The sequence below is a fragment of the Musca domestica genome, unplaced genomic scaffold (assembly GCF_030504385.1).
Source record: "Musca domestica strain aabys unplaced genomic scaffold, Musca_domestica.polishedcontigs.V.1.1 1, whole genome shotgun sequence".
In the NCBI taxonomy this organism is placed as follows: domain Eukaryota; kingdom Metazoa; phylum Arthropoda; class Insecta; order Diptera; family Muscidae; genus Musca; species Musca domestica.
Window position 1 is genome coordinate 6,423,333 of NW_026712114.1, and position 17,866 is coordinate 6,441,198.

Here is a 17,866-nt window from a genome sequence, read left to right on the forward strand (position 1 = left end):
TAGTGGACCAATATTGTCCTTCTTCGCACCTGACCTAGCACTGATGCATATATTAGGATTTGCAAAGTTGGAGCAATATCGGATTACCGTTTCTCTTTCTGTGCAGAAAATATATTTTTGTTGAACATTTCGACCTTCAGTGGAGTGGACCGATATCGCCCATCTGCGAGCTCGATGTAAGTATAAAAAAATATTACAATGTACCAAGTTGGGATCAGTTATCGTGCGCACCAGCCAGACAGACGGACATCGCTAGATCGATCGATCCCCCTTTTGTGGGGGAGGTACCAGAAGGAGTGGACCGATATTGCCCATCTTAGAGCTCGATCCAAGTTTGACAAAAATATTACAATGTACCAAGTTGGGATCAGTAGTCGTGCGCACCAGGCAGACAGACGGACATCGCTAGATCGACTCCAGATGTCCTGAAACGGACCGTATCAAATGATATATACCCTCTCTAGCCATATGGCTGAGGATATAAAAAAACACCTGAGTCCGATCAGACCCTCCACCATTCGGAAGGAACATGAAAAACTTTAAAATCTTGCCGTTCTGGAACGAACCAAAAGTAAGTATTCCCTCCAAACTATGGTGGAGGGTAAAAAAATGCATAATTAAAAATGTTGTACCATATTGTATTTTCGGTACTTGTTATGGTGCGGATTTCCTTATCTGAACGCAACACCCTTACCGTGTTCTATATACCAATATTCACAGTTATTGTTCTTTCGCCTTCTTATCTAAACGTTTTAAAATCATAATTCCGATTCAATTCCGATAGATTTCCAAACCTATCACCATATACCAAATTTAGCACCGTTTAGTACTTCTTTAGTACATATTTCCAGAACCATCTTCAAATCCAACCCTACAAATTAACAAGGGACCCTAATATTAAAATTTCAAAAATCCAGCTTCATACGTTCGCCCAAATCCAAATTGTACCAAATTTAGTACCATTCAGTACACATTTTCAAAACTACTTTCTTATACCAATTCTATTTCCCCAACTTAATTCTTATACCAAAGGTCAAGAGTTTAGCTTTCTCCGTTCACATAATACCATTTGGTACCATAATTTAGAGATTTTTAGTACATTTTACACTTAAGATTCGACACGAAGATTCGATTCAGAATTATAGCTTCTTCGGTTTAAACAATACAATGTATTTAATTTTTAAAAAGTATTAAGTACCCTTCTAGCTCACCCCTATAGTTCAACCTTGACCTACACAGAAAAATTTCAAGATTCTAGCTTCAACCATTTCGCCTTGCCTTTGATGAAACAGTCATCACTCGATTTTTATATACATATATATAGATGTACGGCTTCCACAATAGGTCCTAGTTTTAATAACACTTATTTCGTACAATGATATAAAATCTTTATTACATTATTCTTAATTGGTTTTGTTTTTCATATTTCACTAATAAAACTTTACAAAGAAAAATATGTATGTATGTATGTGTAGGAAGGACAATTACAAAACGGCATGCCGTTCCTATTAGCACATATACACACATCAACGTGTATATGTTTACAATAAAACGACATGTTTTTTTTTAATAATATAAAACTAGAAACATCTTAAATTATATCAGCAGCATCTTTTATTACCGCATAAAGTTTTTACCCTTCTTTTGTAATTGGTCACGATTGACTTGTTTAAAGATACGCTGTTTCTTGTCATCTTTGTTGAGGTTTTTGTAGTAGCCGAAACCACCACCACCGACACGTTTTTCGGGTCGAGCCCGTTTGGCGGCACCAACTTTAAGATCGACCACAGGGGGTACAAGGAAACCGAAACTCTTGGCCACAGCTTGCAGATCCAGGGTGTTGACATCGAAAATTGTTTTCAACTGATGAGAATCATAGGCACGAACATATGATTTGAATGCCTCCTTGGCCGATTGATTGAGGAAGTAGTTTTTGGCGATGAGTTTTTCAAGCTGCAATAAAGAAAATAAAGGAATTGTTTAGAGTGAAATGGAAATTTATATGGAAAATACAATACAAAACAATGTGCTGCTTTTCAGGGTGTATCAATCTTATTGATGTCGAGAATATAATGGATCCAGGAGCAAGGAAAATAAATTACTTAAAGCCCTGAAAACTAGGATTAGGGCGGGAAACTGCTATAAAAACATATAGACCCATGAGCAAGCCGGTACTCAATGTCTGTTCATCTATACTATGACAGAAGATCGGGCTTAAGAGATACACCGTGGCGAAGATAGGAAAAACACGTCACGAATAGCGACTAGATCAATTCAATTGCTGAACCCGGGACATAGGAACGAGAAAAGTTCAACTAAGTCACTAATTATTTTTTTAAATTAAATAGCTTCTGCACATCTATAACCTCATACACTCAGAAAACTTACGAGAAAAACTAGTTAACTTTTGAATTTAATGGAATGAAAAACATTTCAATTCTATCTGGACGTCGCCATTAAAAGTTCAAGTAGAATGCCTTTGTAAGATGTCAATAAAAGATCAGAATGAGTAGTACATACAGGCCAATACAAATGTAAAGTCAGAGCATCATAGGGTACCAGAGCATCATTATTCCTAATATCGGATTGATGTCTGCGAGGTACAGGAAGGATTGATTCTATGTAGGCTATTTTCACAATTGGTCTGCAATTTATAGAATTTAACCGTTTAGGATTTCTAAGACAAAATCAGATATTTGTTTTCAAAAATTAAAATTTCAATAAATATGGACGACTTCAGTATGTGTGGGCTATACAAACATCTTAGAAAATTTTAGAGCCAGTTTTTAAGTCTATATCTTAAATTCACCTGGACACATATTAGTTTCAATTGTTAGCATATTGCCTTGTTTCCCTTTAAACAATTTAAATGTGAGCATTAACATCTATAATTTAAAATAGTTTACCTGTAATTGAATGTCGGCAATTTTGTTCCATGAGAATTCAAATTCATTCAATGGAACCTTGGCTGCTTTCAAATAACGCAAGAAACCCAATTCTTCGGGACGTAACATTAACAAGGCATGACCCGAGCTGCCAGTACCACGGGCTGTACGGCCAACACGATGGATGTATTCCTAAAGACATAAAATAAACATAAACTAGGTCCACAAAATAATTAAAATTATTTATATAATTCATACTTTTGGATCATCTGGAGGATCGAATTGCACAATCCAATCAACTTGAGGAATGTCCAAGCCACGAGCAGCAACATCTGTACATAGCAATATACCTTCGGCAGCATTGCAAAATTGAAAGAAAGTGGTGGTGCGTTTTGTTTGTTTTTGTTTACCCTATGGAAGGAAAAAATGTTCAAACTTATCTGCTTGGCAATTTCATAGAATTTACTTACATGTATCGAGGTTACTGGCAAATCAATGTAATTAAATAATTCATGATGATATTTGACAGACATACAGGAGGAGAAGAAAACCATGACCTTCTTCTTGCGATTCTTTTTCAGGAAGGTGAACAGCACTAAAAGACGTTTTTCCGAAGGACAAACAATATAGCCCTGTTCTAAACCACTCACTGTGGCAGTTTCCTTGTTGTCATCAACACCCACATAAATTGGTTCCTTTTTCAAAGCCAATTTGGACAAGGCATCAATTTTTTCGGTTTGTGTGGCCGAGAACAACATTGTTTGACGACGTTCTGTAAAAACATAATTACAATTACTATCTCATACAAATTTAGGATTTCTTTTGTAACTTACTTGGCAATAGGTTAACAATTTGTTTCAATTCTTCCTCGAAACCAATTTCCAAAATACGATCAACCTCATCGATAACCAAACATTGTAGATTTTTGTACAAAAAGTCGGGAGAGTTTTGTAAATGATCCAACAAACGTCCTGGTGTGGCCACAAGAATATTCACACCTTTACTAAGTTTTTCATTTTCCACTTGACGATTTGAACCACCCATTACCAAGCCATAGGTGTGATGATGATAGGTCATTAACTCCTTGAGGACGCCAAATGTCTGCATCGACAATTCTCTGGTGGGAGAAATAATTATGACACCCGTGCCATTACGTGGCATGAAACGTAATTTGTAAATCAGTTCAACAGCTGGTATTAAAAAGGCCAAAGTTTTTCCAGAGCCAGTGCGGGCAGCACCCACTAAATCCCGTCCCTGCAGGAGGGGTGGTAATGATTTCGCCTGTATCTCAGTCATTTCGCTAAAGCCCATTTGTTCAATAGCTTTCAAAGTGGGTTCGGAGACAATGCCCTTTAGCGAAGCAAAGGAACGATCGGAGTTATCGCGTTTAGACAAGGCTTCAGCGGCAGCTGTGGGATCAAGTTCCTCAAAACCTTGCTCGTCTTGAACACTGGCTTTCTTTGCCTTTTTGTCTTTTTTACTCGCTTCCGTTTTGGCTTTCTTGGCAGGTACTTCTTCCTCTTCATCATCATCATCGTCTTCATCACTATCGTCAGATTCTGAAAATTTAAAGAATACTTATTAATAAAATTTTCAAAAAAATAATAAATTGGAATATTTTGATGATATCAGTAAAATGTTAATCACATGAATGTAGAGACCCATTGAAGACCATAACTTGTCTTCGGATCTATTTCGAATTCGCCTTTGACTCATCAAATACAGGTTTTGGTAAAATGCATTATTGTAAACTCAAAACTGGACAGATTAAGTTGGGTCCTTAAAATACGTAATGTTGTTAATTGTCTTTAAATGTTTTCCAAGGAACCTATAATTTTTGGGAGAATAATTTCTTAGTAATTGAAGATACTGTCCGCTGCTCAAGAAGGGACTATTCAATTCGAGAGACTACAAACGTTGTATCGCAAAGCTAGCGCACGAACAAAATGGACTAATTACATTTTTATCACAACGATAAAAATTCTGCCCACAATTCCAGTAAAAACTCCCGGATTTTTATCTACCGATCCGATTTACCTCCCCCTTAATACACGTTTTTATCCAAACCATTTGACAAGAATTCTAACAATGCACTTTTAACCAAAAATTCGATGCAATTCACATTTTAAATAGCTACCGCAAGTAAAACCTACCCTCCTCATTTTCATCCTCTTCTTCCTCACCATCACTGCTGGCTCCATTTTCCTCTTCCTCCTCGTCATCATCATCTTCATCCTCATCACTATCCGAATCTGAATTTACAACTTGCATTTGTTGTTGTTTCTTTTTATTTGGTTTCTGCTCCTTTTGGGGAATTTTCTTTTGTGGAACTTCCTGGAAATCTCCATCGACATCATCTAGAAAAAACGATGCTTACTATTTGAGCCATCATTAACCCGGCAGTATGATTTACTTACCTTCTTCTTCTTGTTTTGGAACTGGCTTTGCTGGTTTAGTGGCACCTTTCTTCTGGGCCAATTCCTTCTTCATTTTCTCGCGTTTCTTGATTTTTTTCATTAATAATTTTTCACGTATTGACATGTTTAACGTTTATTTTTTTTCAATTCTAAAATCACCAAAATTAATTTGCTAGCGTTTAGTAGTCTGCACGTGTTTATTCTGAGCGAAATAGGGATCACTAAGTCGACTTTTGACGATAGACGATTAATTTACTTGTAGATGCTCAGATAATCGGAAAATCGAATTGGTCAATGCCTATTGATTGTTTGATGACTATACGGACTTTAAAATGTTTATATGTTCCAGAACTGCAAGAAAGCAGAAAAAATTACTACGATAGCCAATATTTTCTTATGATATAAAAAAATTGCAAGACAAGTAGATTCTCGACGTTCTGGAACAGAGCATTATTTGTAGATTACATTTTCTTGAACTTCCAATGGTTTGCTCAAAATGTGCTGGTTCAATCATCAGCTGCTTAGATTCTTTGATAATTTTGATATCCATTCTGTAAAAGAGATGATTTTGATGGTAGAACTTACAAGAAGAATGGTTCTGTCCATATCTACATGTCTATAACATCACCTGGTAGGACCAGCTTAAGCTTTATCTTTAAGCTCATGTAAGTTCAGATTTTCTCTTTTCCAGAACTGTAAGAATATTGGTCTGTTACAGTACTGCAAGGATGTAAGAGTTTTTACTACGATAACCGATTTCCCCAAGATGATATCGACGAATCTTGCAGGTTCTAGCACAAAATAATTATCTTCTCAATGTAAGAATTCCTCGCAAGCGCGAAAAAGTCCTGTGAATGATAACAACTACCTTTTAAATGGACTCCATCACGACCTGTTGATTCCTAGCAGTACGAAAGGTCAGTTGGGATTTTTGTGTGAACTGTTCATAGGCTTGTATTATTCTTCACCTGTCTTCCAGTATCTGAAAGTGTGTGTGTGAATTTTAAAATGAATCCCTGGTGAAAGAACGATGACGACACACAGTATATAATACGCTAAATATATAAAATAAGAAATTAAGTATTTGCCTTGATTTTCATTTCGAATTTAAAAAAATAAGCAATAGAAATTGAAGCCACAGATATTGACGCCGTTGCCTTATGTTGTCGATAACATAATTATATCGATTTGCCGGTAAACGACTGATAATCTGTAATCAATGTTAGAAGAGGTTGGCAATACTGTCGTTTTACGTCCGTTAACGAAAAAATGGTGGGAAAATTGTCATTTTGCAAGTAGATAGCATAAAAGTTGTGTTCTAAATTATTTTAACTGGAAAAACGCTTTTGCAATGGCTGTTCACGAAAAAATTCAAGAAAATGGAATGAGTGAAATCAAGTTTTGGATCAAAAACATCAATTTTCATCATTTGGAAAGCTGTTATGTTAAGTTACTGTGGTTATTGTGGTGCAGTTCTACTCATCTTAAGTGTGAGTAATGAAGCTATTTGTATTTGGCTAATGGCTAGACCTCCAATTCCATTCATTGAGCATTCGATCAGTTAAAACTTTCATATGGCGTCAAATTCAATGTTAAAATGTCAAATTCAATTCAAAAACAATAAAAAAATTCAAATTCGTAAAGTTTCGAACTTGGTCGACTTGTATGTATAATGTAATAGCGTATATATTATAATGGGTTATTAACATACTCGGAATAACTATATTAAATTATTTTTTGTAGATCTGCTGGAATGTCAAGTTCGTCTAAAGCGTATCAAGCAATTTGAGGCGTGTGTACTTTACAGATCGGAGAGCGTAAAGTAATTTTAAATGCACATCGACATTAAATGTGAGTATTAAATATTTCAATAAAAAATTGTAGCAAATTGTTATTATTAATAAATGTACCAATGTTTTGCAGATCTGCTGGAATTTCAAGTTCGTCTAAAGCGTTTCAAGCAATTTGAGGCGTGTGTTCTTGGACGTGTGTACTTTACAGATCAGATAGCGTGAAAAGTTATTTTAATGCACATCGACATTAAAGGTGAGTATTAAATCTTTCAATAGAAAATAGAAGCAAATTATAAACACCCATTTTAAAAATGTTAAAAACTATTGCAAGAAGTATTGAATAGATGGTTGACATAAGGCCACATATACATGTGTACCTGTTTCGAATGATTAATTATTGTTGGGGATATTTTACAACGGCTCTCTATCGGATGTCGGCCTAAAGCCCTTATTTGCTGTCAATAACCAAAATATATAGCCTAGAACAAGAAGTAAACACCAACAAATTTAATTTAAATTAGTTAGATTTGATACAGTGCACCAAAGTCGATGAAGTAGTACATTACATCAAAATGCAATATCCACTTTATATCGCCGTACCTCCCAGGCTGTAGGGTATCATAAAGTCACAACGACCAACTACGATTTTTATCGTTTTGTTTACTTCCCTTTGATTTTCCTCTTAGTAATAATAGCTGTTAATATTTATAGCTTCTATAAATTTTGTATTTATTTAACAATATGGTTTATTTACAATAACAATGCTATCTACCTATATACGTATTTATATAAAAATATTTAAAACAATATCCCTTATAATAATCTATATAATAATCTTTGCACTTATTTCTTTACTTTTTTATTATTTTTTATAACAACCGCACTTTGAATTTCTTCTTTGGTCTGATCCTTATCACCCCAGCCCCATACTGGATGTGTCCCATCACCAGTTCGCAGCACTCGACGTTTAATAATATCGGGCGATACGGTTTTCATATCATAAGCCCAACCAATCTTGGCACACAACTCAATAAATGCTGCACTGAGATTGTGACGAGAACCGCCCAATTCGGCTGCCTTGTAATCCCATGGGAAGACATGATGATAGTTGTGGAAACATTCGCCAATAGTTAGGCCTGATATGCCAAGATTTTCACCAGGATTGTAGCTCCTAGAATTAAGCGGAAAAAAATGCATAAGATTATGTCTTTAAATGTTTTTCTAGAAATAATAAGTTAACCTACTTGTCATATGGCTTATTACCAAACAAATGGCAAACACTGTTTATACACCAGGTACCATTCAAGATAAACCACCAGCGAAAAGCGGTGCAAACATGCCATGCATTGGTCATGGATTCACCCCAGCACCAAATTGGTACCACCGTTGGGAAAATGAATGTTAAAATGTACATTAAGACGCCATAGTATCTGAAAAATGAATGAAAGCAAAATTGTTATTAGAAAATTAATAACTTTTGTATAATCCCTTACTTCAATTGAAACATAACAACAGGGTCAGCTTTCAAATCCGACACATCAACAGTTTTTCCTTTTGTTAGTACATCGGGATGTTTTCTGACCATCAACCAACCCATATGTGAGAAAAAGAAGCCACGCATAGCATTGTGAGGATCGGCATCAGTTTCGGAAAATTTATGATGTACACGATGATCACGAGCCCATACAAATATGGGATTTTGGAATGACATTGTATTGAAGATCATCAGCAGTATACGCATTGGTAGTTTAGCCTTATACGAACGATGTGCCCACAAACGATGGGCACCAACTGTAATTCCAAAACCACCCATGTAGATCGTGGCCAAGGCTGTAATGGAAAAGGATTACACAAATATAGGTTAGGGTAAGTAATGTTAATAGTTTATAATAAAATATTTTATAATACAATCTTTTAATATTTTTTTTTGGCACAAAAATATCCATGGTGTTTCCTTGGTGCGATAATAAGGTGTTACATCAGATCAAACGGAATGTCAAAATTTGTTTAGGCGGCTGGTTCAATTAAAAGAAGACAGGAAGAATACAGCTTGACTTGGCCTTAGGATAATGGCGGGATTATAAGTCTTACACCCAATCAGAAATGTCAAAATTTGTTGGCAAAAAGTGGACACGGTTTGGTAAAAACTTTTAAATATTTTTGGAATTTCTTAATAATTTAAATCATCAGTCTTTATAGGTGAACCTAAAATGTATGAACTTAACAAGTAAAAGAATGGATAAATTGCATAGAATTTCCATCTGACACGGTAATGAATTGAGCAGTAATTGTAGTTTAATCACTTGAAGTCCTGAAATCCTTTGTGCTGCTTTATAGTAAAATGGAGAAAATATGATACAGACTGGAGAATATATTCAGCAACGTCACAGCATATTTAAATAGCCAGTCGCCACTTTTGGTATGTCTATCAAATCAAAACCTATTGTTGCATCGTTTGTAAATATGCTGCAGAAAACTTTTATTTTTTTTTTTTTGACTTTTCTCTTCCTCTCCGTACAATTTTAAAATGATGTTATTTCATCAAATACTCTGGAAATTCTACCCAAAAAGGCCATTCGGATTTAGCCGCGCAATTCTTTCTGCCCTTAATTTCGGAACGTATGATTTCATGCCTTTTTTCTCCCTCTCTGTATAAGTTTGAGATGGAACCTGCATTTTTTTAAGACTAACACTTTGGGCATCTAATAATTGTTTGTATAGTGGAAAGGGTGTTATGTATTTGTGCATTTGTTTGTAACATGGAGAAGGAAGCCATACCATATTTACTTTTGAGGATCTTTATGTCAGTCAGTCTGCCCGTCCGTCTGTCTATGTATTTTTGTGAACAAATGCAGATCGCAATTATTATCCAAATATGATGAACCCTATTAAAATTGGTGATAATCGAATCACATTTAGATATAGCTCCTATATATCTTCAACCGATTTCGGGTTAATTGTGCACCAAATGGCCAATATCAGTCAAAAGGCCCGATTTTTTTCATATCTGACCGAATTCAGTCTAGAAGCAAATACATCGAATTCGGAAAAAATCGGTTCTCACACATATCCTTAATCCGACTTCAGGTTTATTGTTCAAACAATGGCTAATATCAGCCTAAATGGAGTGAAATTCGGGACGTACATTTCCATTTTGTGGAACTCGGCTCCGATATGTATTTTTTAATATAATCATTCTCGAAGTGATATCATGCACTCTATAGCAAATGTTATTTGGTATAAAAGATTAAAATGTCTCCGTCAAATTTAGTGAACATCGATTCAGAATTGGATATACCTCCCATATATTAGTTTCCTCTGAAACCAAACTTTTTACTGATCAAAAGCCAAATATTGATAGGTGGTATTATCTACTTCAAATAAATTATTTTGTACGGGAGCTTTACTAAATATGCATAGTGGTGTAGGGTATCAAATAGTCGGCCCCGCCCAACTTTCGGACTTTTCCTTGTTGGTTTTATTTTGAGTTCCATAAACATAAATCAGTACCCCAATCGATCTAATTTCTCTAAACAATTGCGTGTTAAACTTACTCTCATGCCTATCCACAAGAAACTAAAATGCACAGAATTGTGCCATTTCAAATCTACTGCCCAAAAAATCTTCTAATTCAATTATTTAACCGAAAAAACAAGTATTAATTTGTGTATATTAAATTCTTAAAAAAATTATCAATTTTTTTTTTATCATTGCACCAATTAAATCCGAGCCTAATTAAATCTTCTTCACATGTTTATCCACAAGAAAATAAAATGCCCAGAAATTTGCCATTTCAAATCCATGACCATAAAAATCAATTAATTCAATTATTTAACCGACCGAAAAACAAGTATTAAATTAAATGCATATAATTGTCATAAAAAAGTATAAATTTTTCTAGATTTGCATTATTATAGCGTCAATTAGACCCGAGCAGGCTTAAATCGTCGTAACATGTTTATCCACAAGAAAATAAAATGCGTAGAACTTTGTCATTTCAAAGCCATTAACTTAGCAATCTTAAAAACCAAACAAAAAAGCGAGTATTAATTTTTGTAAATTAAAATTGTATTAATTTAATACAAGTAATAACTTTTTATACCCTCCACCATACTATGGAGGGTATAGTAACTTTGTCATTCCGTTTGTAACTCCTCGAAATACTCATATCAGACAAAGTATGTATTCTTGACCAGCGTAAAATTCTAAGTCGATTTAGCGATGTCCGTCCGTCAGTCTGTCTGTCTGTCCGTCTGTCTGTCTGTTGTAATCACGCTATCTTTCGAATGAATTGAGATAGATGGCTAAAATTTTGCACACATGTTTATTTTTCCAGTAGGCAGGTTAAGTTCGTAAATGGGCCATGTAGGTCCACGTTTTCATATAGCTCCCATATAACGGTACCCCCCCCCCCCCCCTATATTCGGTATTTTGATGATTTTAGCGACATTATTCACGGGAATTGTTTCAAATTTGGCATTTGAAGTTCAAAATGGATACTACACCCTAAGACGGAAAATTGTCTGTGCAGGTCCACGTCTTCGTATAGCCCTCATATAACGGTACCTCCCGATATTCGGTATTTTGATGATTTTAGCGACATTATTCACGGGAATTGTTTCAAATTTGGTATTTGAAGTTCAAAATGGATACTACACCCCAAGACAGAAAATTTTCTGTACAGGTCCACGGTACCTCCCGATATTCGGTATTTTGATGATTTTAGCAACATTATTCACCGGAATTGTTTCAAAATTGGTATTTGAAGTTCGTTATGGGAACTACAGTCTGTGACAGAAAATTGTATGTGCGGGTCCAGGTCTTCGTATAGACCCATATATCAGTACCTCCCTACATTCGGTATTTTGACGATTTTAGGTACAATACCCACCGAAATTGTTTGAGATGTGGTATTTGAAGTTCGTAATGGATGCTACAGCCTGTTACAGAAAATTGTCTATGCTGGTCCAGGTCTTCGCACAGCTCCGATATAACGGCACCTCCTTATATACGATATTTTGATGATTTTAGCTACATTATTCACTGTTTATATATAATTTGAATATGGTAATGGCTTATGACAAACAATGCCTATGTATGTCCACGTCGTATAGACCCCAATATAACGGCTATATTCGGTATTTTTAAAATTTTAACAGAATTTTTTAAGGATTTTATTTTTAAAAATTTCCAAATTCGCTGCAAATGGTGGAGGGTATTAAAAGTTCGGCCCGGCCGAACTTACTGCTTTTTAACTTGTTTTTTCTAAAATTGCATTATTGCATTGCTGACATTTTTTCTTGGCATACCAAATGTCGCGTCAATTAAGTCTTGGATCTTCTTCTCATATATAACCACAAGAAAATGAAATGCGCAGAATGTTACCATTCCAGAAATCCATTACTACTAAAATATTTTAATCTAATTATTCAAAAATCAAAAAATTCCTATAAATTAAAATTTTTTTAAAATGGAATTTCATTATCATTGCTGTCATATTTTTTTTTTAAATCGCATTAAAGGTTGCTCCATTTAAAACCCAGCGGATATTGTATCTTCAAATTAAAGAAATTAAATGAACCGGCAATTTAAACCTGTTTCAAATGCAATATTTCAAAGTATAAAAATGTCTATTAAAACTTTTTGGGGCCAGATTTAAATTTTTTATACCCTCCACCTTGAAAAGGAGGGTATATTAACTTTGTCATTCCGTTTGTAACATTCCTAAATATTCGTGGTGGAGCCCATAAAGTATAAATATTTATGATCAGCATAAAATTCTAAGTCGATTTAACGATACAGCCCCCATTATTAAATGTAGAGCGTCAAAATTTGGCACAACAATTTGCATTGTGTCTAGAATGGTTGGTATTGAAAATGTGATACATCGATTTACGTTTTGGTAAAGCCGCCATATAACGGTACCACCCGATATTCAATATTTTGATCATTTTTGGCATATTTTTCCACAGATTTATTTAAAAAATGGTATTTGTAGGTCATAATGGATTCTAGCTCCGGTGGCGAAGAATTGTATGTATGGGTCCACGTTTTTTATAGCCCTCATACAACGGTACCTCCCGATATTCAGTATTTTGATGATTTATCCACATTTTTTCACGGCTTTGTCAAAAAATTGATATTTGTAGGTCATAATGGGTTCTAGCTCCGGCGGTGAAACTTGGTATATATAGGTCCACGTTTTGGTATAGCCCCCATACAACGTTACCTCCCGATATTCAATATTTTGATAATTTTTGCCATATTTTTTCACAGATATGTTTAAGAATTGGTAATGGTAGGTCATAATAGGCTTTAGCTCCGGTGGCGAAATGTTGTATGTATAGGTCCACGTTTTTTGTATAGCCCCCAAATAACGGCGCCTCCCAAAAATTGAATATTTTGATAACTTTTAACACATTTTTCCACGAATTTATCTAAAAATTGGTATTTGTAGTTCATAATGGGTACTAGCTCCATTGGCAGAACACTGAATATTTAGGTCCACGTTTTCCTATAGCGCACATATAACGATACACACCGATATTCGGTATTTTGATAATCCTAGTCACATTTACCCACGAAATTGTTTCAAATTTGGTATTTAAGAAGATTTGGTTTTTGAAGTATAAAATTATCTATAGAGGTTCCCGTTTTGATATGGCCCCCATACAACGGCCTCACCCACTTTATGTTTTTTTTTAAGTTTAAGAGTATTATCCAAACGGTCTTACTGGTATTTGTAGTTTAAAGTGTAACAAGCTTGAATTCAGATACTTTTTATATAAAAATGTTTTCTTTACCCAATGGTGGAGGGTTTTAAAAGTTCGGTCCGGACGAGCTTAATTTGTTTACTTGTTGTAGACTAATTTTTTAAGTGTAAAAGTGCCATATAGACCTATTACTAAATTTTGATATCAGTTTTTTGTTATTATTAAAAGAATTTATACAAAATTTCGATAGCTTTTCATACTCACTAAATACATAGCTTTGCCATTTCGGTTTTGCTGTGCACAGCAAATAGAGTCCATATAGTGCCGCAATGCCGGCATAGGTAAAGATTATCACGTTGCGCCATACAATTTGCAATTTCCGATCTTTGGCATGTTTCAGTTGCTCGATATCTTTGACCATACCTCCATCTATGGTGTCAGCTTCTTGCGGTTCAAGAATGCCCGTTGTTGACTGTTCGGTGCTTAAATTTGGTGGCATTTTGCTGGAATGTAATGAAAGAGGTATGTTTTTATTTATTTATATAAAAATAGTAAAATTTATACTACTAATAATAATGACAGTAGCAGTAATAGTATTAGATATAGTAAAAAGAATTGTTTGCGGTGCAGTTGGGGAGATGGCTCCAGGGCTACTGAGGCCTTCTTCTTCTAAGAGCTTGCCTAAAATCTCCGCTATTATACATTTATAATACATAGTAAGTTCCTCTTTATGTAGGGTATCATCACATAGTGGTAAGGGTGAGTCGATTTATGTATGACAGTCAGTCAGTCAGTCAGTCAGTCAGTCAGTCCGTCCGTCCGTCTATACATGTATTCTTGTAAACGAAATGCATGTCGCATTTATTATCCAATTGAGATGAAAATTTACAAGCGATATTTGTTAGACCCAAGGATGAACCTTATTGAAATTGGTGATAATCGGATCAGATTTAGATATAGCTCCCATATATTTTCAACCGATTTCGGGTTAATTGAGCACCAAATGGCGAATGTAAGTTCAAATTACCTGAATTTTGGCACATCCAACCGAATTCAATCCAGAAGCAAGTACATCAAATTTGGAAATCGGTTCAGATATAGCTATAGCTCCCATAAATATATATTTTATCCGATTTGGTATTTAAGTCAATATGAATTTAATATGAATTCGACAACAATTATATTTTCTATCAGATATCAGATACAGCCCAGAAATGCCTCTGTCAAATTGCATCAAGATCGGTTCAGATTTATAACTTTAACCTATTTCGGGTTAATTGTGCACCAAATGGCGAATGTAAGTTCAAATTACCTGAATTTTGGCACAGCCAACCGAATTCAGTCTAGAAGCAAGTACATCAAATTTGGCACTCATATAGCACTCATATATAGGTTTCATCCGATTTGGTTTTTAAGTCCCTCACATTCGTAATATGCCTTCGGCAACAATGATTTTTGGTACCAGATATCCTTTGCCAAATTTTATCGAGATCGGTTAAGATTTGGATATAGCTCCCATATGCATCCTTAACCCGATTTCAGGTTTATTGTGTAAATAATGGCTTATATCAGCCCAAATTGTGTAAATTCCGGGACTTACATTTCCATTTGGTGGAACTCGACTCCGATATATATATATTTTTATACCCTCCAACATACATAGTATGGAGGGTATATTAAGTTCGTCATTTTGTTTTTAGCTCATCGAAATAATAATTGTAGATCCAAAAAAGTATAAATATTCTTGATCAGCGTAAAATTCTAAGACGATGTAGCCCTGTCCTTCCGTTTGTTGTAATCAGGCTACAGTCAAAACGAATTAAGATAGGAAGCTAAAATTTTGCACAGATCTGTCTTTTGTATGCAGGCAGGTCAAGTTCGAAGATGGGCTATATCGGTCCACAATATCGTATAGCCCCAATATAACGATATCTCCATATTCGCTATTTTGATGATTTTAAACATATTTTTCAATGGAATTGCCTGCAATTCTACACAAGGAGTTCCTCGTGACTACTTGACCCCCTGAAAAAGAGTTGTCTATATAGGTCTACGATATCGAATATCCCCATATAACTGTACCTCCCGACTTAAAATCCACACAAGGAGTTCCTTCTGAATACCTAACCCCTGAAAGAGAATTGTCTATACATGTACACGATATGGTATATCCCCATATACCTGTACCCCCTATATTCGGTATTTTGATGCTTTTAGCGACATTTTTCAATGGTTCTGTGTGAAATTCTACACAAGGAATTCACTCTGAGTACTTTACCCCCTGGAAGAGAATTGCTTATATAGGTAGACGTTTTAGTATAGCACCCATATAACGTTACACCGAGATATTCGATATTTCCGGAATTGCGTCAAATTTCGTATTTGAAGTTCGTAATGGGCACTACAGCCTATGACAGAAAATTGTTCGTGCTGGTCCACGCCTTCGTATATCCCTCATATAACGGTACATCCTCATATAACGGTACATTTTCGGTATTTTGATGCTTTTAGCGACATTTTTCAATGGTTCTGTCAGAAATTCTACAAAAGGGGTTCTCTGCGGATACTTTACCCCCTGAAAGAGAAATGCTATGGAGGCCTACGTTTTAATATAGGACCCATATCCTGCGAGATATTCGGTATTTCCAGGATTTCCGCGACATTATTCACCGGAATTGCGTCAAATTTCGTATTTGAAGTTCGGAAACGTTACTACAACCTATCACAAATGTTTATTTATCCAGCACCACGTCTTCGTATAGCCTTCATATAAAGGTTTTCATATGAATGGTATTTTTCGACGGATTTTTTTTTTTTTTTTGAACATTTTCAAGTTCCTTCCGAATGGTGGATGCTGTTTTCTTTTGTTATTACAAAAAAAAAAAAAAAAAAATAAAAAAAATAAAATGAATGTTTTTTTTTTTTTGTAAAATAAATAGAGTATTTAAAAAGTTGCAGAATGGGAATGGTAAATTTTATTTACCACTGAAACCAATTGACCTACTCTGTAAATTTTTTCGATCGAAAATTTGTTAAAATGTCTTTTGTTATTGTTACAAAAACAAGAGAAACAACTGTTTTTTTTTTGTAAAATAAACAATGAGTAGAGTTGTTACAAATGTTCACCAAGAAGACCATGATCAGGGGCTAGGTTCTGGTTTTATGAAAGTATGGAATGAAAAATATTTCCTCTATATTTTTTTTTTTTGACATTTTCATAGAACGAGATTAAGGCCCAGACCAACTCTAAATATTTTGAAATAAATTATTTCAATAATAAATTAGGATCTTAAATGTATTTTAATCTCTGTCCACCAAAGAAAGAAATGGGTTTTTATTTTTCCATCCTTATTAAACAAGTTAAAAATTAATCCAAACTCCGATGTCAATGGCAAAAGAAATAGTATTTTTGAAAATACCATTCAGGAATTTTAGAAATCCTTCATATCCAGCTTTTCATGTTTGAACTTGTGTAATTTTCTGTAATTTCATTTCAATAAAAATTGAGTAACACATCTTCCAATTTCCGCAAATAAGTCCTTGCTTTTTAGTTCTTTAAAATGAGAATATTTTCACAAAAGGTATTGTCTCTTTCTATTGTTTTTGTTGCTCTTCAAAGTATTAATAACACTCACAATTAAATAAATATATATTTACGTACAATTATTTTATATTATTTAGTCCTTTTTATTTTCACTCAATACGTTGTCACTTTCTGCTTCCTGTATTCACTGCAAGTCTTTATTTGATTTCGCAACGATTTGAATTTCAAATCAATTCCGTAATTTAAACAACCGCACCCTGAGGAAATGCTCGAGCATCTAAACTCATTTTGGCAGAGGAAAAAATTTATAAAGCCTTTTGTTTAGCTGTCGGGAAGTACTATTTTTTTTTTTTGTTGACATTCATTCTGACGAAACAGGTTATCTTCCCAATAAAATGTTAACGGTCGTTTGGGGGAAAGTCTGGATGCATGTAATTGCATTTGTGTGTGTGTGTGTATAAAGGGGTGAGCGTGAGCCTTTGCAAGTTTCAAAATTTGACATTTCATGGAACGA

General features: G+C 34.7%; 2 protein-coding genes and 1 long non-coding RNA gene across 5 annotated transcripts; 1 reads left to right on the forward strand and 2 right to left on the reverse strand.

Moving 5' to 3' along the window:
- Positions 1–1,368: 1,368 nt before the first annotated feature.
- LOC101898439 (probable ATP-dependent RNA helicase pitchoune) lies at positions 1,369–5,514 on the reverse strand. The gene is made up of 7 exons (XM_020037418.2): positions 5,303–5,514; positions 5,039–5,242; positions 3,719–4,444; positions 3,356–3,657; positions 3,144–3,296; positions 2,907–3,077; positions 1,369–1,953 (listed from the first exon to the last, which is right to left on the reverse strand). The coding sequence occupies exons 1-7, from the start codon at positions 5,424–5,426 to the stop codon at positions 1,618–1,620; spliced, it is 2,016 nt and encodes a 671-aa protein (XP_019892977.1). The 5' UTR covers positions 5,427–5,514; the 3' UTR covers positions 1,369–1,617.
- A 928-nt stretch (positions 5,515–6,442) lies between these two features.
- LOC109612927 (uncharacterized) lies at positions 6,443–7,454 on the forward strand. 2 transcript variants are annotated; one of them, XR_002194739.2, is made up of 3 exons: positions 6,443–6,976; positions 7,046–7,153; positions 7,226–7,454. It is a non-coding gene; the product is annotated as an uncharacterized LOC109612927 (long non-coding RNA). The 2 variants fall into 2 exon arrangements; XR_009341499.1 differs by having other exon boundaries at positions 6,443–6,965.
- Positions 7,455–7,799: 345 nt separating this feature from the next.
- On the reverse strand, positions 7,800–17,631 carry LOC101898612 (acyl-CoA Delta-9 desaturase). Of its 2 annotated transcripts, none has more exons than XM_020037420.2 (5): positions 17,444–17,631; positions 14,073–14,311; positions 8,589–8,925; positions 8,340–8,525; positions 7,800–8,266 (listed from the first exon to the last, which is right to left on the reverse strand). In XM_020037420.2, the coding sequence occupies exons 2-5, from the start codon at positions 14,305–14,307 to the stop codon at positions 7,939–7,941; spliced, it is 1,086 nt and encodes a 361-aa protein (XP_019892979.1). In that variant the 5' UTR covers positions 14,308–14,311; positions 17,444–17,631; the 3' UTR covers positions 7,800–7,938. The 2 variants fall into 2 exon arrangements, with proteins under 2 accessions (XP_019892979.1, XP_005185435.1); XM_005185378.4 differs by having other exon boundaries at positions 17,470–17,630.
- Between the last annotated feature and the right edge of the window lie 235 nt (positions 17,632–17,866).

What these genes read in the sequence shown, in the direction of transcription:
- LOC101898439 (XM_020037418.2), bottom strand. Translation starts at nt 5,426, where the DNA reads ATGTCAATACGTGAAAAATTATTAATGAAAAAAATCAAGAAACGCGAG. An exon ending in TCCAAAACAAGAAGAAGAAG is followed by an intron (nt 5,243 to 5,302) that starts GTAAGTAAATCA and finishes CGTTTTTTCTAG; the next exon opens with ATGATGTCGATGGAGATTTC. An exon ending in AGAGGATGAAAATGAGGAGG is followed by an intron (nt 4,445 to 5,038) that starts GTAGGTTTTACT and finishes TTAAATTTTCAG; the next exon opens with AATCTGACGATAGTGATGAA.
- LOC101898612 (XM_020037420.2), bottom strand. Translation starts at nt 14,307, where the DNA reads ATGCCACCAAATTTAAGCACCGAACAGTCAACAACGGGCATTCTTGAA. An exon ending in ATGGCAAAGCTATGTATTTA is followed by an intron (nt 8,926 to 14,072) that starts GTGAGTATGAAA and finishes TTTCCATTACAG; the next exon opens with CCTTGGCCACGATCTACATG. An exon ending in GTTGTTATGTTTCAATTGAA is followed by an intron (nt 8,526 to 8,588) that starts GTAAGGGATTAT and finishes TTCATTTTTCAG; the next exon opens with ATACTATGGCGTCTTAATGT.